At 42.7% G+C, this 26,129-nt stretch overlaps 1 protein-coding gene across 5 annotated transcripts; it reads right to left on the reverse strand.

Annotated features, from left to right (window-relative positions):
• Positions 1 to 25,962, reverse strand: ubap2l (ubiquitin associated protein 2-like). 5 transcript variants are annotated; one of them, XM_074687680.1, is made up of 29 exons: positions 25,866 to 25,962; positions 24,393 to 24,530; positions 23,630 to 23,707; positions 22,729 to 22,839; positions 22,028 to 22,202; positions 20,446 to 20,547; positions 20,265 to 20,310; positions 14,055 to 14,161; positions 13,711 to 13,773; positions 13,542 to 13,594; positions 13,299 to 13,384; positions 12,083 to 12,263; positions 11,757 to 11,955; positions 11,312 to 11,643; positions 10,990 to 11,162; positions 10,264 to 10,384; positions 9,971 to 10,010; positions 9,658 to 9,850; positions 9,468 to 9,534; positions 8,891 to 9,215; positions 8,251 to 8,339; positions 8,107 to 8,160; positions 7,921 to 8,002; positions 7,427 to 7,644; positions 6,448 to 6,553; positions 5,133 to 5,258; positions 2,889 to 2,956; positions 2,566 to 2,760; positions 1 to 1,434 (listed from the first exon to the last, which is right to left on the reverse strand). In XM_074687680.1, exons 2-29 carry the CDS (start codon positions 24,486 to 24,488, stop codon positions 1,339 to 1,341), a joined length of 3,582 nt encoding a protein of 1,193 aa, XP_074543781.1. In that variant the 5' UTR covers positions 24,489 to 24,530; positions 25,866 to 25,962; the 3' UTR covers positions 1 to 1,338. The 5 variants fall into 5 exon arrangements, with proteins under 5 accessions (XP_074543781.1, XP_074543779.1, XP_074543780.1 ...); XM_074687678.1 differs by having other exon boundaries at positions 9,971 to 10,046; XM_074687679.1 differs by lacking the exon at positions 25,866 to 25,962 and adding an exon at positions 25,688 to 25,844 and having other exon boundaries at positions 9,971 to 10,046.
• Between the last annotated feature and the right edge of the window lie 167 nt (positions 25,963 to 26,129).

Genomic DNA, 26,129 nt, shown 5'->3' on the forward strand with positions numbered 1-26,129 from the left:
TAATTTCTTAAAAGACATTCACATCCAAAATGATGAAAAATGTCTTTTTCTTGTTTATTTACTTAATATTTATATATTTTTACAAAATAAAAAAAATATATGAAACAAAAAGCTAACAAGTCTGCAAGGATTTGAGAAGGAAAAGGAGAAAGCCATCGAACAAACAGGGACTACAGTACTTGTGTTTTTTCATATATGTACAAGACAAGTTTATCCATTTAAATTTTTTTAAAACGCACAGTACAAAAAGAAAAATAAATCACTGACAAAAAAAACCCAAAGTACAATTCTGTCCATCAGTATTCAATGTTGCAGGTTTCCTTACAATGGGGGACAGGTGGTGGAGCGGGGAGCAGGTGGGGGGGACTCAGAAAGAAAGAAAAAACACACTGGAAGGCAGACTGGGTGTGTATTGGCCTTGGAAATCATTCTCAACATCTCTTGCAGAATAGGTGGGACCTTTATGCGACATATTTATAAGTCATGAGAACAGTTACTGTACATATGTCGGATAATGAAAAACCCTGTGCTAGGAAGAAAACAAAGCACAGTACACAACCCGCGGCCCCCGTGTATACAAACATGCACGCAGTCACATGACAAACACACTTTCCTCACAGTCCAAGCCAGTGAGCTTGCTTATATGTCTTTATATATATCTATATTTGGTAAAAAATAAACTTCACAACTCTACCGATTTAGAGAATTGTTTCTTCAAACTTAAAAAGACAAAAAAAAAGAATAAAAGAAAACAAAACTGCAATTATGCAAATTATTGTTTGGGTTTCTCACGTGAGAGGGAAGTTTTCTCCAAAATTAAGGAATGGGGAGCTGAGGGTGAGAAATACAAAACCAGCCTGTCCCCCCACCTTCAGATTGAACTTCATTCCTCCCCATCAAGCAAGAAAAATGGGGCAAAAGACAAAAAAATAAAAATAAAAAAGGAGACCATACAAGAAACGTTCATTCTTTTAGAAAACAGTTCTATGTTACATACAAGTGAAAGAAAAAAAGAGGGTGGGGCGGGGTTGTTAACACGATACAAATTCCCAACACTCAATATGTCACCTCTTGACGGTGTTTTCTATAACCATTAAGCTCCTGTCTCTCCTCTCCTCTGTCCCTCCCCCCATCCATGCATCATTACAGTGCTGGTTCTCTCAGCACAGCACCTCCCTGACCACAGTCAGAGCTGCAGGAGTGCTGGACCAAGAGACTCGGGAGGAGGGGATCTCTGCAGGAGGAGGAGGGAGTTTATATTTGCAGGAGGAGTGATGAGCCCCCTTCTTTGCTTCTGTCAGTGGTGTATGCGGGTGGGTGGGGCCCAGACAGCTGATGTTAGTTGGCCCCCCAGTTGTAGCTGTTGTATGCTGACTTGTTGATCTGAGACTTCTGCTGGATGGAGGCGTTCTGGCTGCGCTGTCCAGTGCCGCTCTGTGAGGGAGAGGACAGAGAGCATGTGAGTGGGTAATTCACGCCATGTGTTTACTCTGGTGTGAGGTCGCTCAGTGACACTGTAAAGCTACAAATATGCACACGATGACTCATCTGTTGGAGCTCTTTTTGTGTGATGGCAGGAGTTATGAATCGATGAGCTGCCACATGAAAACAGTGTGTGGTTTGGTTTGTGTGTATCACAATGGAAGTTGTCAAAACTCTCAAGTCTTTTTATTTCTTAGACTGAATCAGCTCTCCATTGGTTCAGAGTGAACCTTGAAGCTTCACCTGGAAGAAATGCGCTAAACTACTTGACATATTTTAGCTGTTTAAGACAAGTAACCATTGAAACAACAGAGTTTCAGCAGAAAGAGTGATTCTGATTGATTCCTCAGATGGTTGAAAGCAGTAAAACAAAGCTGTGTAAAGGCCGTGTAGTATGGTATATTCTGACCGTTAATACTTAGGCCCTGTTTACACAACGTTTCACTCAAAAACACTTAAGCGCATTGAAAAAAGGTGCGTTTACATGGAAACGCTGAGGGACTGAAAGCGATGTAGTAAGCATGCCAGGCCTGTAGTTGGGCACCATAACTGTCTTGTCCAGAAGCCGCTTTTGGGAGATGTCCACCGAAGAAGAGTTGGATTTTCCTCTAAAAACGCCGCCTTATTACACGGCAATGGTGGGGGCAGTGTTTCAGAAAAACTACGCTCTGAAGGCCGTTTTCAAAACTTTGTTTTAGGTCGGCTAAAACGCCATTCCCTTGTAAATGCAAGGCTGAAATGCAACAAAACTTTTGCATTTCACCCTGAAACTGTTGTTGTGTACGGCCCCTTAAAAAAAAAGATTGAAAGTGGGTACCATACAGGCAATATTTCACTTTATAACAGGAGGTTGAACTACCGTAAAGCCCTGAATAAAGGTAACATTGCAATACAGGATTTTTTGGGGGCATCTTCCTGGGAGCAAAAAGTTTTCTCAGTTTAGTCTTACATTATTGTAAAGCCTGTTTGAGCTGAGCTGTGTATATGGGTCGCGCCCATAAAAAAATTGCCTCATCTTCCCTGCCCAAAGCAATCTTCACTGATGGAAAGAGACAGATGTAAAAAGCACAACGCAAACATTACCTGTCCGTCCTGCTGCAGGTGGTGGTGCAGGATCTGAGAGTGGGGCTGTTGATGTGGTGCGAGGATGTGCATGAAAGGGGCCGGGGCATAGCCAGCTGCAGCAGGGGGGTTGATGGGTCCCCCACTCCCCAGAGCTGAGGGCAGGCTGAACGAAGCTGCTGGTGTGCCAGCATGGAAACCCTGCTTCTCAAACGACTGTTGGAAGAAGTCAGACAAACAAAGAGCAGACCTGTCATCTTTCAGAATGGAGGAACACATCTCAGCACTTCCTGCGGGAATTTCTCAATATCTTCAAGTCATCCTTTTACAACCTGTAAAATTACCTGTGTCTTTGTGTAAACAGACCCTGAAATATCTGGTACCCCTGTGTTGCTCGATGTCACAGAAACTCCTGCAGAGACAGAAGAGATGAGAAGTTAGTCCAAAACCAGGGAAAACAAAGCGTGTCAAGGAGACTAAAAAAAATCATGCCCAGCGACGTGTTTCAAGAAAGGTAACAACCAGCATTATTCACTTATTACTTTGATTACGTGTATGAAAGAATCAGAATCAAAACTTAAATTAGAACCCTGAAAATGTCACACACTAACATCTATGTCAGATAAAGTCCATAGATGATTTCCTCTCAGAGAGGACAGCTTAAAGAGAGAGTGAGAAGATGAAGAAGGATGAAATGAAGAGGAGGAGAGGGGAAGAAGATGGTGTGGCAGCCCCAGTTAGCCACAGTGGCTCAATATCTGAATGTACCTGTGGTTATACCTGTGGTGGTTGATCTGACACACAATGACCCCCATAGGTCAACAGAGTGGTGCAAAACAAGCACCAGTAACCCTGTTTACTGTCTTTAAGTCCCAAAAGTTTAATGATCACATGAAGAAACCATCCTGTAGTTTGTGCACGACACAAAAAAACAAACTGTTAACTTAGTTGTGGTTTTTTTTGTTCAACTCAAAAGGCAAAAATCCATCTTTTTAAGTCAACATAGAGGATCATCACACCACTAAGATTATGCACAGAGAAAATCAGTTTCTATTCACAGATTCTACATAGATGCAGATTCTGTATTTAAGTTTGGAAACTATCCTGGTTCTGTTTACCTTTCTTTTGAAGTCAAAGTGGTAAAGTCATTGGTACTGACCAATGAAGTTTCAGCAGGCTTTGGTGCATGCAGAAAAAAACAGCGTGCGTCTGCTGATGATTAATCTGACAAAATCTGTCAGTTTCTATTTGCACAATCATGTTTCATTTTCTCTTTTGCAAATTGCACAGTTCTTGACATCCTTTTCAGTGCACCATTTTAATTTCTCATTTTCATTTTAATTTGACCCGAGTCAAATTCCTTGTATTCTTGTGATACTTAGTGAATAAAGGTGATTCTGATTCAAAATGTGATGTCTTTAAAGAGAAATCTGAACACAAGTGCAGCTAAAAATTTGTTCTAGATCAAAACTGCCATGAAAGCAACAGGTCTGTTGTTGACAAACTTAAACTTATGGGTGTTAAGATTTCTGGACCCTTTGTTCTGACCTTCTTTCAACAAATACTTAACTAAGACAAAACAACACAGTGTACTAAGTCATATTGAATGATACAAATCAGCTTGGTTCCGTGAATGCTCTCCCAGTTTATTTCTTCTCATGAGGAGACACCTGAAAAAGCTCTTGTTTCTTAGAAAATCTGAATATTGATCTTGTTATTTTAGACAACTGGAGACCTGCTATTTGCAAACACCTTTCTTCCTTCACTGCATGTAATACACCAGAGTGAAATCTCTGTGTATTTTCAAATAACAGTAAAACTAGGACCTGGTGATAAGATTATAAGATCCTTTTGCATTCTGATATCAATTTTAAAAGATTCACCCTCATCTCAGACTCATTCTGTGCAGAAAGAGTTCTAAAAATGCAACAACAGCCCTTTCTACTGAAACTTCTGCAGACTTTATAAAACCGTTTTGGGACATGAATCAGACAGGACACAAACATCAAACTGTCATCACTCTTAAGCAACAAGCTGCATGTCTGAAAGATCAGTCGATTGGATTAACCCAACCCCACTCTTTATGGCACAGCATTGTTTGAGCATATGATAGTGATATATTTTGTTACCCACTTCACCCACCAGGCTGTGAACCTGAGACTCTGGAGAACGACACACCAGCGTGACAACATGAATGAAGAGCAAGCTACAAAGAGAGAAACCAGAGAAACTCATCACTTCATGGGGGCCACATTGCTCGTGACCTGCCACGTTTTGGACACTAAACAAGATAATTACGCTGCATTTTGTTGAGACTATCCAAACCAGATTGGAGTGATGATGAGTTTCCCTGGAGAACAGGTAACACAAAGAATGGCAGACGAGGCTGGTAAGAGAGGCAGGCTGCATGGGGCTGTCTCAAAGCGTATGTATTGTGACGGTTCAGCTCATCAGGGATGAGGCGAAGGAACGAGAGCAAAGAGGGGGAGAATGATGATTGGTGACACAAGGAGGAAGACGGGAGGGACAGGGTTTTTCTCTTTTCAATTATCCTTTTTCTTTTTAATCTGGCATGTGGCGGCACTCACCGACTCCAGGCCCGGTGACAGAGCTGGCTGGCTTGTTTTGTGCAGAAGCGGCGGCGGCCACGGCAGTGCCGTATCCGCCCTTACAGAAATCCCCACTCCCTGAAGCCTGGCCCACATCCTCATAGCCTGCAACAGTCAGACACACAGCCGCAGCCCACAGCGTTAGACACACCAGGCAGGGGAAGCAGACCTGCCTTGGATAGCCTTTGCAAATAATACACAGCGTTTGGTTTGAAGCCGCGCACTGAATGGACAGGTTTCACCGCATTCTGACGATACAGATTGTGTCAAGTCCACCAGAGACTGAAGCCAACATCTGAACTTTGACACCAAATGTATTGTCCTGAGCGGTGAAGCCTGCCAATCCGGTGCAACGAGCAGGTCAGGATCATCGCCAACATCATTTGCAAGTTCTATCCGAGCCAGGTCTGAAGGGGAGGTGGTGGGGGAGTGAGGGGGCAGGCAGGGTGTGTGTGTGGGAGGGGAGGGAGTTGGAGAGTGAGCTTGATTCGGGTGATGGCAGAAAGCAGCAGATGGTGCAGCTTAGAGCAAATAGGTGTTGCACATGGGTGGATATTGAGTGATGAATTAAAGTATGAAAATAAAAAAACATCCTTGTCAGAAATCCCTGTTAAGAAAGTCAACGTGATAAAGTGAGTAGATACCAGAAAGCCACGCAGAAATATGACACTACTGAGGGTAAATGGGCTATGAGGGGAGACCCGTTACAAAACTTGGCAGGATGATGGGTGCTGTTTGTTGGTGTTAAAGGTAGATGTGATGTGGTGGAAGGTAAACTCACTTTCTGAAATGAACAAAGCAAGCTATGGAAGACAGCAGGAGACCCAGAATCTAATCCTCTCTTCTAAACACTCAGAACCAGGTGCCGCTGTGCAAACCCCTCCTCTCTTTTTCCTCTGGTTAAACGGCAGTCCCGTTTATTTCAACATGAGAAGCCATTCAATAAACTGTTGTGATGTTTTATAAAAACATCTGCATTATTTATTCATGCCCCTTTTGTTTCCAGGCAAAGAAAAATGGGCACAAGATGCAGATGAATCTAATATTCAGACACTAAACCTCATCATCACTCATGCTTAAGCTCATGGTTTACACTGAGGTCAGCAGTTCACGTGAGAACAGAGCACATCAAAATGTTTGACGGATGTTGCAGAGCTCGAGGAAAACACGCTCTCCACACCGAGGAGGAATCAATGGAAGAATCAGCGTAGAGTTATTGGTGTTTCAGTATGCAGGGCAGGATCTGTGCGACCCTTTCCTTAACATGCCATTTTGATGTAGTTTAGTGCCTCACCAGTGCTGTATCCATGGGAACCATAGCCACTCGCCTGCTGGAAGGGTGTGGCTGATGCATTCACGCCGACATTCACTCCGTGCTGTTTTGACGAGGTAGGAGCCACCTGGATGTTAATAAGACAACAGTGAGCTGTGTGAGTGTGCAGTCTGTCAAAATGGATTTTGCTATTGATTGTTTTTGTTGCACATTTTTTTCTTAGAGAAACAGCAAAACTGGCTAAATCCTGGTCCTTACTAAACCAGTTTTTGTTAAATAGTAGAAAAGTCCAGGAACTTGGTAGACAATGAGGCTAAAAACACTGACTTCTGTGACCGTCACATAGGTAGCCAGAAAGGCTAAAACGTTAGCTTTAAGTTGAATCAGTTAGTATCATATTGGTAAACAATGAGGCTAAACTGTTAGCTTCTGTGAGCATCATATTGCTAATAAAAGCTAGAATGTTAGCCTCAGGTAGTATTATCAGTAAATAATGAGGCTAAATTGTTTGATTCAGTTAAAATCATAAGGGTAAACAATGACATCAAACTGTTAGCTTCAGTTATTAGTTCGCAGTGAGGGTAAATTGTTAGCTGCAGTTAGCATTGTATGGGTAAACATTGAGGTTAGGGTTAGGGTTAGGTTAACCCTAACCCTGGATTAGGTTAGCATAAAAAAAATAAATATTTTAAAAAAAAAACGAATCAAAGAGAGAGTTCACACAAGTATCAAAATCAAAACTAGGATGGGTTCCTGAGGACCCCCATGTTTCAACAGGTGTTGTAACACCAGGAGCTGACAGGGACACATTCACACTATCAGGCTCAAAGAAGGTAAATGTTTAGGAGTCATTAAACTCAAGTAAATCCAAGCTGTAGGTAATATAACTGTGGATGGAAGGTGAAATAAAAACACTGTGGCTGCTCCACCAATCAGAAATGCTCAGCTGGCAGGCCCAGCTCCTTAGACATCTCACTCATACAGATTTCAATGTCCTCACCGGAAACACAGCAGGTCCATACTGGAAGGTATTGGGTAGGCCCGGCATGCCAGTGTAGTATGGGAGGCTCGTGTAGCTGTAGCCGGGCGGTAATGCAGGGTTAAGGAAGGGCTGCTGTGTGGTGTGATGCGTCTGCGTCTGGTTCTGTTGTGTCTGAGCTAACGTGGTGGCTGGAGCTGGGGACGAGGCATCACCTCGACCGAACTTCGACAAGTCTCCTGCAGAGGGGGCAGGACACAGAGGTGGAATGTGACAAAATTTCAAACATTCTTAACTTGCAATCACAAAAAGTGAAATGTTCATCTTTTGATAGGGGAAGAATTTAAACTGAGGTTGTCACAATACAGAAATTGATATAAGCAGGCATGTTAACAGATAATCTTCTTACCAACTGTAATATCAAACCAGTCCACACCAAATGTTTCTTACAGGAAGCTCATATTGATTGTGCAAAATGCCACTCAGACTGCGTTAACTCCAATTTCAACACTCACCAGAGTAGGGGTTGCTTGTCAAACTGCCCTCTCTGCCAGTCAGTGCTGTGGTGGGAGTTGCAAAAGGGATGCTGTAATAATCCTGAAAAAAGGACAAACATTTAATAAAAGCGTAAAAAAAAAAAAAAAACAGGCCTTGAGGAAACAGAGTTTTCACGGCAGCACTTATCACACAAGTCATCTCACCAGCGGTATTCTTGTTTGCAGCATCTGTAGGTCATCATAGCCGTACATCTGGGGCTGAGACGAAGAAAGAACACACTGTTATCACACAAGTTTTAAAAGATTAACCAGATTACACAGAAACTGTTAACTGTGGCGAGAACATACAGGGTAGGGGTGCAGTAGTCCTGGGGCCATGATGTAAGGATTGGGCAGTAGAGGGGGCACTCCTGGTGGCAGGTTTGGAGGTGCTTTCCCTGTAAACACATACACAAAACCAAAGAGTGAAAAATGCATTCATTTCAGGGATTTCCATATGATCTAAAATTCTTATTATGGTTTTGTTTTGCTTTTCCTGCTTAAGGTTTCAGGACGTGATATTCAAAAATTCACAGTATCTCTAACTGCATCTGTGAGTTCTTGTTTCCACTTCTTCTTGTCTGTATTCAATTTATTTTACCGTTTCAGATGTTTTTAGTCAAATCTGCTGAAACTCCTGGCATATCTGCTACAAAATAGTGTTTCAACAACAAAACTAGGGTATTTCATTGTGAAAAACATGCAACTATCAGGAGCAACGTGATCCTTAAAACCGAGAAATGTGACTTAACTGTTGTTGGTGATGTCACCAAAACCACTACACAAACCCCCTAAAACAACTGACCCACAAATCTGTGCATAAAAAGTGAGGGAGAACTGTCTATTTGAATTTAAAATAGTTAATCCCTGACACCAAATTTCAAGGCCTACAATCAACTGATCGGTAATGCAGAGTAAATTTTCAGTTTCACTGCCGCTTGTGTCTCACCTGAGGATGCTGCGGAGCCTCGTGCCGATGAGGAAGAAGCTGAAGAAGGAATTGCTGAGGCCGTTGTGGAGACTGAAATCGTGGCGGCTGCAGCAGCTGGAGCGCCTACGTTGAGTCCCATGGCCAGACTGCTGACTGGGCCGAGGCCTGAGGGGGCCGAGACTGTGGCAGAGCCCACTGAGGGGGCCTGAGGCCCTCCTAGTGACACCTGCGCTGCGGCAGCCGCAGAGGAAGAGGAGGAGGGGACTGATGAAGACTGCACAGCTGAGACAGAGGAGGGGAAGGAGGAAGAGTGCAGGCTGGAGTCGCTGTCTACACTGGGATGCTGTGGAGATGGGCGGAAGGAGATAAAAGATGCGGTTAGGATTGATCGGATTAAATTACCATTAGAGTGAATCGACATCTAATGTGACTGTCTGGAAAAGCAGCTTTGGTAGTGCTCCGAAAAAAATGGGGAAGAGACGCCAGAGTACGAGAAGTATGGCATCAAATCTTTCAATGGTGTTCGTGTAGAAAAAAACAAGCAGGTTCTTGAGATAAATTATCACATTAACAGGAAACAACATGAAGAGCTCACCAATAAGCTTGAGTTGGATGTTCGGACTGAAGATGGAGCTAGGCTGTTCTGTTGTGATGGGTGAGAGCTGTAAAAATTAGGACAAACTTCAGTTTATGTCGCACATATCACCATATCACCCAACATTTTCTGAGACTAGTTCCCCCAGATTTTAGCTCATTTCTTTGTTACGAGAGTTCATTTGGCTCACTTGTTGTGCTGAGGAGGGGGGAGGGTGCTGGGAGGCAGGTCTTCACTGTGCCCAAGAGCGCTAAGGGATGTCTGGTTGGATGCTGTCAGCAGGGAGGCGGGGCCTGAGCTGCTGTCAGTCAAAGTGCCCATGCTGGAGACGGACGCCTGCGTGACCGAATCAGAGGCCGCTTTGACTGCAGAGCCTGCTGCAGCTGCAGAGAGAGACAGAGACTTCATTAATAAACTATGAGATGATAATCTGTGCTGCCAACATCCTGGACAATAACTCATATCAATATAACACAGTAACGACTTTATGAGGAGACACTTACCTTCCACGGCTTGTGTTGCTTGTATTGAACTGTAGCCATTCTGTAAAACCAACAATGAGGGTGAGCTCACAGGTTTCTATGGAAACAGGTCATTAATAAGAAGAAGTTGAAGGGTGTTTGGCTCTCTAAACAGTCACCACAGAAACAGAAAAGTTCATGAAGAATATCAGCTCTCCATATGAATCAAATATCTGAGTTTAATAAAACAGATTCAACAGGACATCACTAGTCAGAAACTCCTCAAAGCGCAACCTTAAGATAAGATCAAGACAAAGATGGTGGCCAATGCTCACCTTTGGCTGCATATCCTTCTGAGGGGAGGAGGAGACGGAGGGAGGGTAGCGCCGTGTCTGAGCCGCTCTCTGATCGTACAGATCCATCTGGCTGGAGTTGGAAAGAGCAGCAGCCGACTCGCTGCAGAGCGTGAGGACATCAGTCAGACAAGGTCGACTACTCAGGAATGAAACTTTTTAACATGACTTGAAATTTGTAAACATAAATTTGTAGTGTATTATCAGGATGATAAACCCACTTAGGTATCAAGATCCCCTTATAGATGAGGGCCAAGAAACGACTAAATATGTAGCATGGACTAAGTTGTTTCCAAAATGTCTGGCAGAAAATTTTTTCTTTTTTTTTTGCTGCACATCCCACAAATACATGTTCCTTACAAATGTGGAACCATGTAAAAAGAAATAAACATGCTTTCCAATGGTGTAATATTAAATGCCATGACACAAGTTTTTTTTTGTGCTAAGATTAAATATTACTACACAGTATTCTACTGAAACTTCTCTAAAAGTAAAAAAACTAGTTTCATTTTTGCAATGTCACATGTTTCAATGCAAATCTAGTCTAATAGTACAAAGTCCATTTACTTGTCTGTCTTCTCTGAGAAACAACCGCAGATATTTTCTTCAGTCTACCTAAAAACCCTTTGTTTGAGAAATGCTTTCTTAAGAGTACAGCTGTTTAAATGCAGGAACATCTCTGCACAGTAGCACTGTACGTTTTCTAACCTGCTGGGACTCGTGTAGAGGCTGTTCTGAACCTGGTTGGCCGGGGTTGTGGATGTGGGGGCGGACTCATACTCTTGTAGAACTGGCTCGGACCCAAACTGCAGCGCTCCAAACTGCAGATTGAGGCCTGAGATGTCCGTCGAGCCAGGCATCTCCACCGCCATTGCCGGAATCTGAGAGGGATTAGAGGGCATTTATAGACTTGGCCAGGACAGTTTGAGTCTGTCAGGCTTCAAGAAGGAGCCCTGAGTCATGACATTACATCCAGAGACGGTCTGACAGGATCAACATTCTGTGTGGATTAGTTTAAAATGAGCGTTACCTTCGTTGTAATAGAAGTCCTTTTCTTCTGCTGTTTTAGTTTGTGTTGCTGCAGAGGAAGAGGGCTCTGGGCGTCTGAAGAACTAGGGGACACTTGTTGACCTAGAGAGGGAACTGCCATTTTGGGGAGAGCGGAAGCAGGCGGAGGCACCGCATGTGGCGAGGATGTTGTTTGTTGGGGTAAGGAAGAAGACGAGGAGACAGCGGAGGAAGGAGGCAGGCCTTTGTCCTGCAGGAAAACATCCAACATGGACGAAGATGAGGTGGCGGCCTGGTAGGGCTGCCGCTTTGTAAAGGGCGAATGAACTGAAGACTCTGGCTGACTCTTCATATCTGGGAGAGAAAGGGATCATATGCAAGTCCTGTGAGAGGTTTGAAACGTCATGCCCTGAGAAGAAGTCATGTGTTTGAGTGTGAAGAGTTGTTACAGCGTTGCAGCATCTCACCGTATTGTCCCAGTGAGGCGGGACTGGTGTCCCACGATGAAGGCGCTGTGTTGGGAGGTCCGGTTTGAGAGTGCTGGGCTGCCAGCTGGGCCAGTGCCTGGGCTGTTTTGTACTGCTCCAGGAACTGGGAGCCGGTGGTTCCTGTGCTTGCTCCTTTAGGATCCCCTACATCCCCGAAACCCTTGCTCAGCATGCTGACCTGCAGAGGTGGTAGATTGTTACACGCAATGACATCAGTTTCCATCTCCTGTGTAATGAGGAGGTGGTTGATTTCTAGCATCACAAAGCAGAAAAATGCTTGTTTTGTTATTCTGTGTCAGTCTCACCATGCTGTGCTGGGTGTACGGGGTGCTGGGGGAGGTCTGGGAGAGTGGCACCCCTTGCTTGGAGTTGCTGAAAACCAGTGATTGGGCCAGGGATGGGGGCTGGGTGGCCTCCATTGGGGGATTTTCTGTCTCTGAGGAGGAGGATGGGGGAGTCTTCCCCAGGAGCACCGCAAGGTCAATCCTAAACAAAGATGGAAATATGAGTTTATCGAGGATCACCATAGACAAGATCAAATCTGTCAGGGCTGCACCTTTGTTTTCAACAGATCTAAAACCACATATTTAGTTTTCTATAAATCTGCAGATCATTTTACTCAATGATCTGTTTTTTTCTTTGAAACATCAGGAAAAAATAAAACCCAAAGATATTTTCCAAAATAGCGCCATGCATTATTACCTCCGCCAAGGAGGTTATGTTTTTGGTAGAGTTTGTCTGTTTGTCTGAACAACATGACTCAAAAAGTAACTAAAGGATCTTGATGAAATTTTGAGGAAATGTTCAAAGTGGGATAAGGAAGAATTGATCAAATTTTGGAGGTGATTTGAATCACTGTCTGGATCCAGGACTTTTTTTTTAAAGGATTCTTTATCATTGTGAGATAGGGCTGTGTATGTTATAGTTATATGTGTATATAACTCCACGATAAATGGTCGAATTGCTTTGCAAAACAATACAAGACAAGGTCACCATGATTTCTGACAGATGTAAAAGATCCAGATCCTAGCAATATTCTGGATACTAAGATCAGGAATATGAAATATGTACTGGGTCATCATAATTTTCAACACTTTTGGGTAACAAATTATCGTACAAACCTGCAACAAACACCAAATTGTAGGAGACAGTCTGATGAAAGGGAGTATAACATTAAAGTAGGATTAAAGTGTTGCGTGACAATCACAATATGCTTGGCGGAGGTCTAAGTGTGAAAGTGAACCTTGGAAGCCACAGCAATAAAATCCAAGAAAAGAAAAAGTAGCTCACCATCCCAATTGAAAAGTTTGAGGTCTAATTCAGAAAACAAAGGTTCCATTTAGTCTCTGCTAACACTGCAAGTTTCCTTGACACCAGCATCCAATGCTCCCCTCCCAACTTTTTGACAAAGTCTTTTACCAACCCAAGGAAAACACTGACATTTTAAGCTATTCCAAAGCACAGCCTGCTCTAATAAAAAGGAAACCCTGCATGAGTCAGGCTAATGAATGTGTGCCCCACCTTTGTCCTTTGGTAATGGTAACATTCTCTTGAGGCATAGGCATGGACGCAACGCTGGAAGCTGTGAATATCTTGGTTTCTGAAAGCTGCAGAGGAAACAAGAGGAAAAAGTTAGAGTCTGAGATGAAGATTTGAAAAGAGATTCGGTCTATCTTTAGTCAAGCTGTGCTAAAACTGGGATTTTCTTTAGACATGCTTTCATATTGTTAAATTTAGAGCTGAAAGAGTCCAGACAACACTCACATCCTCATTCCAGTCCTCAGTGCCCCACTCCTCTCCTGAAGTCCTCCAGGCACCTACGAGTCAAGAGAGAATGGTTAAAATCGACAGAGGTGGGAAGAAGAAGCTTTAAGCAGAATTAAATGTGTAAAGCAAAAAACAAACAAGAGGAGGAAAGTAAAGACAGGTTTACCTGGAGCAGAGTCAAACTTAGGTGGGTAATTTGTTCCCTCTGCTGCTGCGGAGTACTCCAACCCTGGAGACAGAGAGGTTTAAGGTGAGGAGATCAAAGTTGAATTAAATGAAAGGGATGATGCACCAGGACACAGACAACAGAAAGGAAAACAAACTATCTGGGGTTGAGTTATTTGTAAAACGTGTGCATGCTTTGAGTCTACACATAACTGAAGTGTCCTCCATCCTTAGCACGGGATGCTTAACACGATTTGGAAGTTGTTTGGACACTAAACAGATGCCTCCTAGATAAGATTAAGTTCTTTTTACTGGAAGACGACCTGTGTGAATAAATTAACTTACTCGCTCCCTCCTCCATCTCCACACTTCCTGTGTTGTTCCAGGTGCTGCCCCCTCCGTAGTTCTCTTCTGTCTGGGCTGGCTCTGCATAATCAGCAGGGTTGAAAGTTCTGGGGAAGAGATAAGAATGAAGTTTTAATATCCACAACAACAAAAACAAAACAAGGTTTTCCTTTTTCACACACCCTCTACAGATCAAAGCTTTAAATCAGTTAAATTTTAGTGAGTATTCCAAACTATCAGCACTTCTGTTGACATCATTATGCTTTTCCGTAGAAGACACTTATGAGTGTTGTGAACAGCGTGTGGGAGGAGGCCAGACAGAAGAAATGACACAAGACTGAAGTTTGTATAGTCAAGACATGCAAATATGAAGTTTGTTTGTGTTTTCCCTCCACGACTTTTTCCTGGTGCTGCTCCTCTTTTCTAACCAGACACGTCCGTGTATGCAGAGAAAATAAAAGCTGACGAGGTACAACACTTTCTTTCTGAGTCAAGCCAAGCCGAGCAACTTTCAGTTTGTGTCAAACCAATCTGAAGGCATGTGTGGACAGATTTTACATCAGATTTCAGGAAGCTAGCATCTGTTTCCTGTTCTAATAACAGATGGAGAAGTAATGCATTCAGATATGACAGGGCTATTATATCATCCTGATGTATGACACTAAAAATGCATGGCTAAGATGAGCTACAGTAACAGCTTTGTTCTTGACAGGACTACGAGCTTCAACACCAGACAACACAAGCCTCCTTTTATGCATTTTTGTGGTTTGACTTCTGGGGCAAATCTGTGACCCGCTTAGCTGAAAACATGCAACCATATTTTCTTCAGGCTAATTCAGTCAGACTGAGGAAGTTGACTCAGTGATATCTTAGTTGGACTAACATGTTAACATGTATTCTTTAAGTCCAGCTGAAGTCAGACGAATGCAACACATCTTTTTAAACATCATTCAAACGTACTGATAAGACACACCAGAGGCGATGCACTCACCTCTCAACTCCTGCATTATCAAACCTGGGCCCCTTATCAATCTGGCTTCAGAGGAAAAATAATGGCAACAATTAAAAAACAGTTTTAATATGACATTAAGATTTGTTTCCAAACCACATCAGGAGCAAGAGCGGAAGCAAAATGCTTTCAATCTGCCTGTGACAGCGCTGAAACAAACACTCTGCGCCTGTCAGTCACTCTAATGCAACGCAAGCCAGTGAGCTTTTAGCCATGTGGGTAAACATACAGTTCAAGAAACTCAACCCATCAGAAACATCACAGTCACAGAAACCAAACATGTCGCCTACATTAGCAGAACGCAAGAGTAAAGGCAGGAGGTGGATGTTTCCATTTAGGGGAAATCTCAGTCACTGCTTTTCAGATAAATGCCTCTAAACTCATATTTTCTGCTGAGTCAAAACTTGACAGAAACAAAAACAAAAACACACACAGAGTATCCCACGAGGCAGCAGAGTCAATGAGCCACACGACACCGTTACAAAAGAACAAAACTCACTTCATGATAATGGATAACAGGGTCAAAACTACTATAATACCGTGCCCAAATGCTGATGCTGCATGTGTCACAATCTGAAGACATCAATTCAAGATCAGCAGATTACAGATGTTTTTGTAAGACATGGGGTAAAAAAGCCGAGCAGACATGCATGAAAAGGTCAGAGCCGGGAGTCAGACCAGGACTGCAGCTTCTCTACAGGCTGCCTGCTCCACCAACAGAGTTAAGAGCACCGCACGACTTTTAAACAGAGGTGAGATAAAAAACAATTAATACAAATAAATTAACAGATAAATAGGCAAATCTGAGGAGATCTATAAGAACATAATGGCATGACTCAACTCAAGATATGTTAGATAGTAGGGCCCACAATATTCAGATCAGGGTTCTTAATAAATTAGGTATCGATCTCCTTCCCTACTCAGGAACAGAAATATAAAACGTAGAATACCAAAACGATGTAAATCCATTGTGAATGCAGTCAAAATCTGGTCTCATTACAGTGTATTAATAATAATGCAGTGCCATGAGTCATGCTGGTTTCATTCAACTTCCATCTTCGATTAAGTCAGCTTATCTGATAACATCATCGAGCCAGCGTCGGACTAATTACAGAGTACTTCCTCTTCTCTCCTACTCGCTGCTCTAAATTAGAATAAGTGAGTCAATATGTCTTCAATATTCTTGGCACAAAGATGTTTTCTCTATCAATTAGCGGCTTTCTCTCTGGAAATAAAACATAAAAATAAATCTGCTTTCTCTGGCTTAAACTCAAACATTTGTGAATACTGAAGTTTTAATCAATACTCCATCAACTCCTCCAAGTCTAAAACAATTCTCTTTGATCGGATTATTCATCACCAGCAGAGTCTGGGGCTTATTTTCCCTCTGAGCTCACTTCGTTTGAATCAGATTAAATTTTAAGTTTTGTGGTGAATGTGTGCATGCAGAGTGAACAGTACGAGGTGTCTTTGCATCATCTTCAATGTCGGAGCATGAGACGTAAAACCTTCTCACTAAAGACATCTTATGTGCTCTAAGGAAGCTTCCTTTAAGCTCATGTGTGTTACTTTTAAGCAGGTGTGTGTTAAGGATGGCACTACAGCCAAGCAGCTGAAGTGTCTGCTAGCAGCGAGAAGCAAAAGCAATCAGAGCGGTTGTAGTGTGAAGTCAGGGGTTAGTCGAGAGGAAAACAAATCAGCTAGCACTGCATGCTATCTAAAAGGAAAACCACAGTGTTCGGCCCACCCAAAACAAGATTACCAGGACCAGTGTGAAACAGATCACATTGTAGATATGCAAGTCACATCTGTGTCCACGCTTTAGAAACTACAGGACATCTTCACTTTATTAGGGAAACATAAACCCAGAGTGTCCCTCTGAATGATGCCACAGCTTCCCTTTGCTTTCACATCCCTTCAGTTCCGTCATCCACACACACACACACACCCTTACACTCTTAATACACGCAGCATCATATCCTGCCCAGCCTCCTACAGTTCTTCTCTGTCAACAGGCCATCTACGCTGCTACACAATTCTTTTGAGTTCAGTCTGAGTTAATGATATAAAAACTTTCACTGAGATTTCAGAATATTATCAGCAACAACCATCTTCATAAAACGGATGAGACACCAGTTTAGGGCTGTATTCAGACCAGAAAAGTCCTTTGGTCCACTTGTTTGGTCTGGACCAAAAGCGGACTTTATTTTTTTCGTTTGGTGCGGTTCGTATTCAGATTGTACTTTTCGCAAGTGGACAATAATCTGTAAACACATCCACGTGTGTGATGATCAGTGCTCTCATTGGACAGCACTGACAAAGGCGGCACACAGAATACAGGCCCGGAAATGGAGGTAAACATGTGTTTGTGCTCTTATTAGAGCTGAAAAATCATTTTCAGTTTCAAGAGCAGCTCTTTCAAAAAAAGCTTAACAACACAGTTTCAAATTTTGGAACAGCGAAGACGAATGCACGCAGCAAGGAGACGCTAAGCTCTGTGTCCTGACCCACAACATGCTAGCAACAGCGTGGCTAAACAGAAGACGGAGGATCAGGTATGAACCAAAGACGGTTAGGTTACGGTGGCTTTATAGGCCCAAAAGGTGCATATATCCTGTAGTTAGTTCGGATGGACCTTGGTTTGTATTCAGACCTGCACCGGAGAACCACGAACCGCACCAGAGTTCGTTTAGAAGCGGACCGAGACCACCTCAAAAAGTGGGTCTCGGTTCGATTGTTTGGTCCACACCAGGGTTCGTTTGTGTCTATTCACACCTGCATGAAAAGTCCGCACCAGCGTGGGAAACAAACCCTGGTCCGTTTAAAGTGGACCAAACAGTCCAGGTCTGAATACGCCCTAAGACCATTTATATTCCACATTAGACATTACACCTCATAGAGTTGACAAATAAATAACGTGTCTTTCAGATCATGTGAGGAGACAATTCTTGCCACATATATAGAAGAGGGAGAGCCTGAATGACTTGATTATTGTCTGCGTGGGGGGACTAATTTAAATAAAAATGCTAAAAAAAATGTAATGCTAAAACTGCTGGAAAATATTTGGGATAGATAGGGATGGGTTCCAAATTAGGTACTTTGATTGGTATGGAGCAAATTCTGTCAAAAGTACTGGGTACAGATTCTTGTAAAATCCAAAGGTACAATGTTTAGATACCTAAATACATCCTTGTGACCGTGAGTGGAAGAGTAGGTGATTTTCCATGCTGGACATGAACATAGCATTGCCAGGCTATAAACTGAAGAATAAGTATGTAAAATTGAAAAAATATATGTATTTTATTACTAAACAAGTTGATATTTTTTACCAAATAACCACAAAAATGTACCAAGAATTGGTACCGTTGAGTAAAGGTACCAACTGCCAGGTACTGGGCATTGGTACCATATCGTTTCGAATATGAAAGGTACCCATCTCTAGCCAGAGATAAATGGAAAGTGGAAGATGGACTGTCAACATATTACATTCTCTTAAGTGAAGTGCTACAGTCAGTGATGGATAATTTTAGTAATTGAGTAATCAATAAATTATGCTGGCATAAATTGAGTACTCCAATAAGAAATGTTGCATGCTTAGCAATTTTTTCTTCATAAATTTGTTATCGCCATTATGGTTTTAAAATTTCCCTGTTTCAGTAATGTAAGGTTTATCTTTTAATACTGGATATAAAAAAAGTCTTCAAGCTCATTTGACTGGTTGATGCGTATTTATATGCGACACATTTTATACCAAAGTCACACTCTTGCATATAATTGGTTCAAAGGAATAATCTGAAGAATTGTTTGAGTCTTCAGACCACTGACAGTGCCTTACACTACATGTCACATTCACACCATGTTCACACTGCCATGTAAGCACCATCAATACTAACTCATCTCATTCACACACTGATGGCAAAGCATCATGCGGAGGTTCAGGGTGGAGGGTCTTGCCCAAGAATACTCCAGCATGAGGAAAGCATGACCTGAGGTCAAACCCCAGAGCTTCTGATTGAGAGACTTTCCACTCTACCACTAGGGTCTGATCTACCCCTGTGGTGTCAACACGTCTGAAGCTTTCCTCGATCTGTAATCGCAGACATCCGGTGTGTTTAATATTAATAATTCCTGGTTAAACGGCTGATTGAGAAGAGTTACTAACTGGATGTTACAGATTATGAACATGGACATAAACCAAATTATACCACAAGCCAAGTGGAAAATCAAAAAAGAAGACCAGCTTCTGTTCCCGGAGTCTTTTCCTTGTTTTTTCGTTGCTGCTCGACAAAACAAAGGCGCAGAATGGCCGGGTGATAAGGTCGCTAACCCCTTATGTTTACTTATTATCTGAAGTCATGTATGATCACATGAGCTTCTGTGAGATCTCATGTCTACAGAACGGTTAAGCGGGTCAAGCGTTCTTGTGGAGTCGTCTATTAAACCCACAGCCAAAGGAAGCAGCTTAGGAGGATCAGTGGCCATAACTTCAGCAAAACTCTTTATATAACACCTCAACTCTTTCGAATCCCTTTTAGGCCATGCTTTCTTCTTCTGAGATGTTTTCAAACACAGATTTGTGACGTGTGGAATTATTTTCCAAGTAGAAGAGGAAACAACATTCAAGCCTCTCTAAGGAGGAAACCACTCAGCACTGAAATGTGCTCCAGAAGGCCTCATCAGGTCACATTTGAAACTTCAGCTGAGGATTTAAAGATCGATAACAGAGTAACATCAAACCAGATTGCTCATCTTTGGAGAAGGAAGCTCTACTACGAAACAGTGCATCAATTAATAATGAGTAACACGTATTTCTTCTTTCAGGACATCTACCAGTCAAGATGCCAACTCATCGAGCGCAACACCAGTATTATTTACTGCACACACTGACACACAGAACAAGCCAAATGCAACAGGATTAAGCTGCAGCTCAGGGCCAGAGAGCAGAGAGTCGTGTTAACTAAACCAATCTGGTCCCTTCTTGGAGGATTTATCCAAATTTTACTCTAAATAAAGTGTTTAGAGACTCTCTGAAGAGGGATATTCGTCCCACACTGTTGCATCCCATTGGCTCACATATGTCCTCTCTCCTTTGGATTAAAGCTAAACAATAGGCTAGGGTCCTGCTCTCTGGTGACCATGGCAACAGGTAAAAGTGGAACAAAAGGGACTGTGGTTTTTAGGCGGCGCAGGTGTTCCCTTACCCCATGCCCTGTGCTGAAAATCTGCCTCCTCGCCGTCCCGACACTCCTATGGAGACAAGAAGAGACTGGTTCAGTTTCTTAATGCGACAACTTTTGAACTGAGAGGAATCGACGAACCAAAGTGTCCCTCCTCTCCTGTGTTCTGATTCGATAAACTGAAGTAGATTTTATGACCACTTACCAACCGTCCCTCTTCCTCTGCCTCTTCCCCTCCGGCCTCGCTCCGCACCTCTTCCAGCTACTCCGGCCTTCCCTCCATCCAAACCGTTCTCCTGACCTCGAACTTCAAAATGGGAGCAGAGGTTGGAGAGTCAGAGACAAAACATATTGTACTTCAAAGAGAAAGTGAGAGGAAAATGTGGTACCGTCTGACAGCATGAGTAATTCAAACAGCTCGAGACAAATAAGGTCAACAGAGCTGGCCACGCATGAGACAATTTGAAGTCAGATTTATGGCCTGATTTGCCTCATTTGACCTGATTCAAGGCTCTCATAACTGATTATTTATCCAAACAGTTCCCAAATTTGGTGTTAATGACTTTTCCTCCCAATCTGTGATTGTAAATATCAAAAAATGTTTAGTATTTATGGTTCCTGCCCCTGGTGGAATACTCACAATAAACAGTGATAGGAGCAGAAAGAAGTGTCATTGACTGGATGTTACAGCTCATGAGCGTGGCACCAAATGTAAACACAAAAGTAACCAGAGCATGGTGGCATATTGGAAAAGAAAAACAGCTTGTGGCATCATTTACCTAGATTCTTTTCCTGTTTTTTTCTTTTTTTTGTTACTGAGACACACACAAAGACAGCTGGCTAATGGTATCGCTCGCCATCTATGCTTGTTTTTCTCCTGAAGTCGTATTTGATCAGGTCAGCCTCTGTAACATCTCATGTCTATGGAACCAAACCCCTAAATGAGTGCGCAATTAAAGGGTTGTCATGTTAAAAAAAACATTTTGAATTGTTTTCATGTGTGACTGTACTCCCACAACTTCTAAATATTCAACCACTACTTTACTTCAGGGATTCAACCGATCTGATACTCACATTCAGGTATGAGTGTGACAATTGATAGATCCATTCCATTATTTATTCATCTCAAGTTAGAAAAGCTTCAAGTTGACAAACAAACTCTCTTTCTTATCACATGAGAACAAGGATGATAAAATTAATACTGATATTGAATCAGATCAGTACCTGGAATTGAGTTTTCTTTTGATTTCGTACCAGGGTCTTTTATTTTGAAAGTGCAACAGAAATGCGACCTTATCTGACAAAAACACTGCGGCTAATAGATGGTTAATGAGCTTCACATCCTGCAACCCTGTATGCTTGGCTCACAAGCAGAGTCTTTGATTTTGATGACAGAATGCTTCAAAATCTGGAGTTAGGGGAATAATCTTGTGTGGTATGTTGCAGCGTATATGTTGCAAAGTTGTTGATAACTGTAAACTGCTAATGGCTGATTGTTGTTTTTCTTCCGAAACAGCAGAGAACTTCCAATCTCCAACTTCTAATCAAGACGATGTGTAATTCATTTTGTAAAATCAAAGCAGCCTGCATCTCTAAGTCTGGGTCTAGCTCGCTCATTGTGCAGCTTACACACAAAGCCCTGCAGGGAAAGCAGAAGGCAAAGCTAAAGCCAGAGGAGAATGTGTACAACACTGCAAACAAATCACTGCTTGGTAGAACAAACACCACCACTTGCAGACCCTGAAGAATAAAACAGCAAACACAGTGAGGGAGCGCTTCACACTCACACTCTCGTCCCCTGCTGGCTCCACGGCCCTTACGTGGAGCTCCACCTCGACGACGTGCAACATCTTTCTCTCCTCCTTTCTCCCTGTTCTCTTTTCCTTCGTCTCCAGTCTCTGCCTGGCTCGTGTCCTTCTGGCCTGACACCCCTTTCTTCTTCCCGACCATCTCCCAGGAGTCCTGAGGAAGAGATGAAGATAACAATTTATTGTTATTTCCTTCGTGCTTAAAAAAAATCCCATCTCCTAAAGTCTTATGTTTTCAACGCAGGTAGCTAGCAACCGCTTATCGGGTCTGATCATTGTTGTGATAAAACTCATTTCCAATCTTTTGGTTTAACGTCCTCTGATGCTTTACTTGTAACACTCTTCAAGTAATTTTGTGGCTACAAAGGCTGAGTCTGTCAGTCTGTAAGCCAACTCTAATGTTTCTAGAGTCAAAAATTCATCGTACATTTTCAGGTCACCACAAACATACATTGGCCATACAGAAGTGACCAACAGAGGAAGTTAAAAGCGCATATTCAGTGAACTTCTTTATGCACCTGTGATCTAAACCTTGCCTCATCCATGTCCACAATCATTCAAACACCATGACAGAGGCCAGCGTTCCTCCAGTATCACAGTTATCTAACCCAATGCAGCACTGATTTCTCCACAATATGCCCCCCTGCAGTTCTTCGCCCTCACACAAAGCCAATACTCACAGTGTCTGGGCTGCCCTCCAGCAACACGTTAATGGCTCTGTTGACATCTCCGTTGCAGTCGTGCAATGCGATCATGGACTCATCCTGGTCCTTGCCTGTGATGTCAATCAGCTGGAAAAAGTAGAGTGGCGTGATGAGACACCGAGGTGACCTCTGGTTGACATGTTCATTCATTAAAACCTTCTTGTGTGGACTTATTCACAATGTTTTGAAAGCATAAATTAATCAGAGCATGGTGTTGGGTAACAGCACACCTGCTAGCAGCAGGGATTCAACATCTTGGTCACTTCAGCAGCTTGAATACAAGGTGAGTTTACCATAAAGACTGTGACACTGTGCCCTCTATTTGATGTTTTTGAAATCATCATGCAATACAATTGGGTATGCAGAGAATACGCTTTCTTATCAAAAGGTCCTGATGACCTGTTTGCAGAACTTTCAGACCTTTGATGTCATTTTGGGGGTCTTGTTTTAACTTAGACTTAATCATTAATGTGACAGATGACTTAGTGCCAGATCCTGCAGAGGGGAACTAAAAAATCTGAACATCCATGAGTGATACAAGAGAGGTTACTGACTCAAGCACAGGTTTGGATATAGCTCTATTACTAAAGAGATAAGCTAGATTTATAGATTGAGCAAAACTGCAGTGAGGTATGATCAATAACAGCAAGCTGTATGATGCAGGAACTCTTGTTGGAGGTTTTGATGATCAGTTAAGAAATTGGGACTAATGTAGGTTGAACAGTCCATTAACATTACAGCCTTAGTAAACCACATAAAAAGCTGAACACGCTTGGTTACACACCAAATCTACAAAGGGAAACGACAAGACACAAATCAGCAGAGCAAAACACAGGAAGTTTAAGTAGGACAAAAGGATGGACATCTCACATCTCACCTGTTTGACCTTCTCTTCAAAGTCTGCATCATTGTGGTCTGAAATCATCTGCGCAAGTCGGATCTGCTCTGCAGTAGCCTATTTAAAGAGGAAGGAAACATACAGAGAATGTAATAAAAGGAGGATCTAGAGCAAAAATAATCATTGGACAAAATGATGCTCCTACAAAGGTTACAGTGTGACTTTCTCCCAGAAAACACCAAATTTTCTATTGAGGTGATGCACTCATGCACATTTGAAACATGATTGTGTTCCCCTGTAAACCCAAACATTTAAATGTCCTGCAAGATATTAAATTCTGCCCATCTGTCAACAAGAAGCCTATCATTATAGCAGCTAGTTGGTCACTTTTTTCCCTACAGCTTCTTTGTCTCATATGACAGAAAGCCCAGCTGTCACAGCTATCCAGGGTCCTGTTAGAGCCTGCCCAAACATCATATTTTCACTATCAGATTCATGTGATGTCTGCTTTTCAACTTAGATCAGAAGCTGAGTTATTCAATGTAGTGAAGATCTAAGCTAGTATTCCCGAATGTCAACACTTTGAAGTTTACTCCTGATCATAAAAGTAAGGGTTAAAAAATTGTATTAACTATTTTTCAGTTTCAAGTTCAAATCTACTACACTGGGTTATAAATGGTGTCCCTATGTACCTTGCCTGTAGCACTAAAAGTATCACTGAATGTTGTTTTTAGCTTCTATTAAACTCAGAACAGTAAATTATGCATCTGGGCAGTGTGACAGGTGCAGAAGGTGAGGGTACCTGAGGCCTTTGCTTGTGCTGTGTCTGGCTCTGTGTCTGGCCCTGTGTCTGCTCCCAGCTGCCCCGGGCTTTGTTCCCGCCCATGGACGTCATCATTTACAGTATATACAAATAACAGTATTTACAAAGGAATAAGACCTGAGGAGAGAAGGATGAGAGAGGTGTTACAGAGCTGTGACAATGACCTACTTATGCCATGTACATGTCTGGTACTGGCACTACATTTGAATACTACTTCCTCAAACTGGCTTGACAGCTTATAGCCAAGAGGGGACACACTAGCAGTGGTTTCAACAAGACACCAACAGCTTTGTTCCTAGAAACGCCTGGAAACAAAGAGCCTTTTTAGGTATTTTCTCAGGCAAAACCAGGCAGGCCGCGGGTTTGACCCGGGAAGCAGGAGTGCCACGGTGCACCTGGTGCTGCAGCACTCAGGGCTTACAAGTGCACAACATTGACCAACTTATTTACCTCCTCAAAACATTATGCAATGTCTTCTGGATATAAAGGCACAGTGCTGTTTAAGCTATTTAGTGAAACACCAGACTTTGATTACAAAGCCTATAGGAGATGTGTACAAAAAATTGATTAGACAGCCAACATCTCTTTTTGACAGTTAACCGTTAACCTTGCATTCGACAGCGACTCCTTAATCTTGCACACGTTACGTAAAACCCTGTTTGGACTAGCCCACAAACAAGCCTAAAGCCAGGGCCCAGAGAGCAAACTCAGGTCTACTAGCCAGCCACATGGCCAAAAGGCTAGCCAGCTGGCTAATGATTGAGGGGAAAGCATCCAGCGTTGAAGTCTCGGTGGGCTTCCGCTTCTCACGGCTTCACCTCATGGCGACAACGAGGCTCGCTTTGCCTTGACTACCGCTAGCTAACGAGCTAACCAAGTGCCCCAAAACACCCTTACAGCGCAGAACTCCTTAGCTTTAACTAGCTCGGCTTGATAGCCAACAATTAGCTAATCAGCTACAACCAAGCAGTGAAGCTTTCATGTTCGACAAAACCAAAAACGCCCATGTCACTACGTTGCCACTAGTTGTCTGCTGGTTAGCCATGCTAAGTTAGCGAACTAACACACCTCAGTTGAGCTTAGCAGCATTAGCCAGTTAACGCTAACGACGTTAGCATGTTGCGGCTCCAAAAGCTGCAGCTCAACTCCAAATATTCACCATCATTCTGGCCGCAGTATATAATCTGATGGCTGGGCTCTCCACATACAAAAAACGAGGCTAAAGGAAGGCCTGCAGGCCCCTAAAATGAAAATAAATAACAGGCGATACTGACCAGAAACCCGGCTCAATATTTGACACTGCTACACAACCGACCGACAAGTGGTCTCGTTGTCGACCTGCTAGTCAGATTCAGGACAGGATACAGCTCCTGAATCCTAACGTGATACAACAAAATTGGGAAAATATAACGAACCGACTCGCTCACACAATAAGCGAGAGACTGAATTTACCTGTTTCTTTTCCACTCTGACACCACGGAGAGCTGCGTCACGTGGTTTTGCAGAGCGCTTCGAGGAAACTGGACCCACGACATGTGATCATTCACTAAAATAGTTTGATATTAGCAGCATAGTTGTGATGACATGTCAGTGGCTGGGTTGCAAAAAACTGATAAAAAATATTGGCAGACAGTGAGGAATGACCGCGTGAGAGATTAGATTTATCTATTAAAAAACACATGTACAATATTACTGTAAACATGAGTTGTTTAGCCG

This window comes from Halichoeres trimaculatus, unplaced genomic scaffold (assembly GCF_033239565.1).
Source record: "Halichoeres trimaculatus isolate MK-OKI-2021-1 unplaced genomic scaffold, fHalTri1.1 fHalTri1_scaffold_14, whole genome shotgun sequence".
Taxonomy (NCBI): domain Eukaryota; kingdom Metazoa; phylum Chordata; class Actinopteri; order Labriformes; family Labridae; genus Halichoeres; species Halichoeres trimaculatus.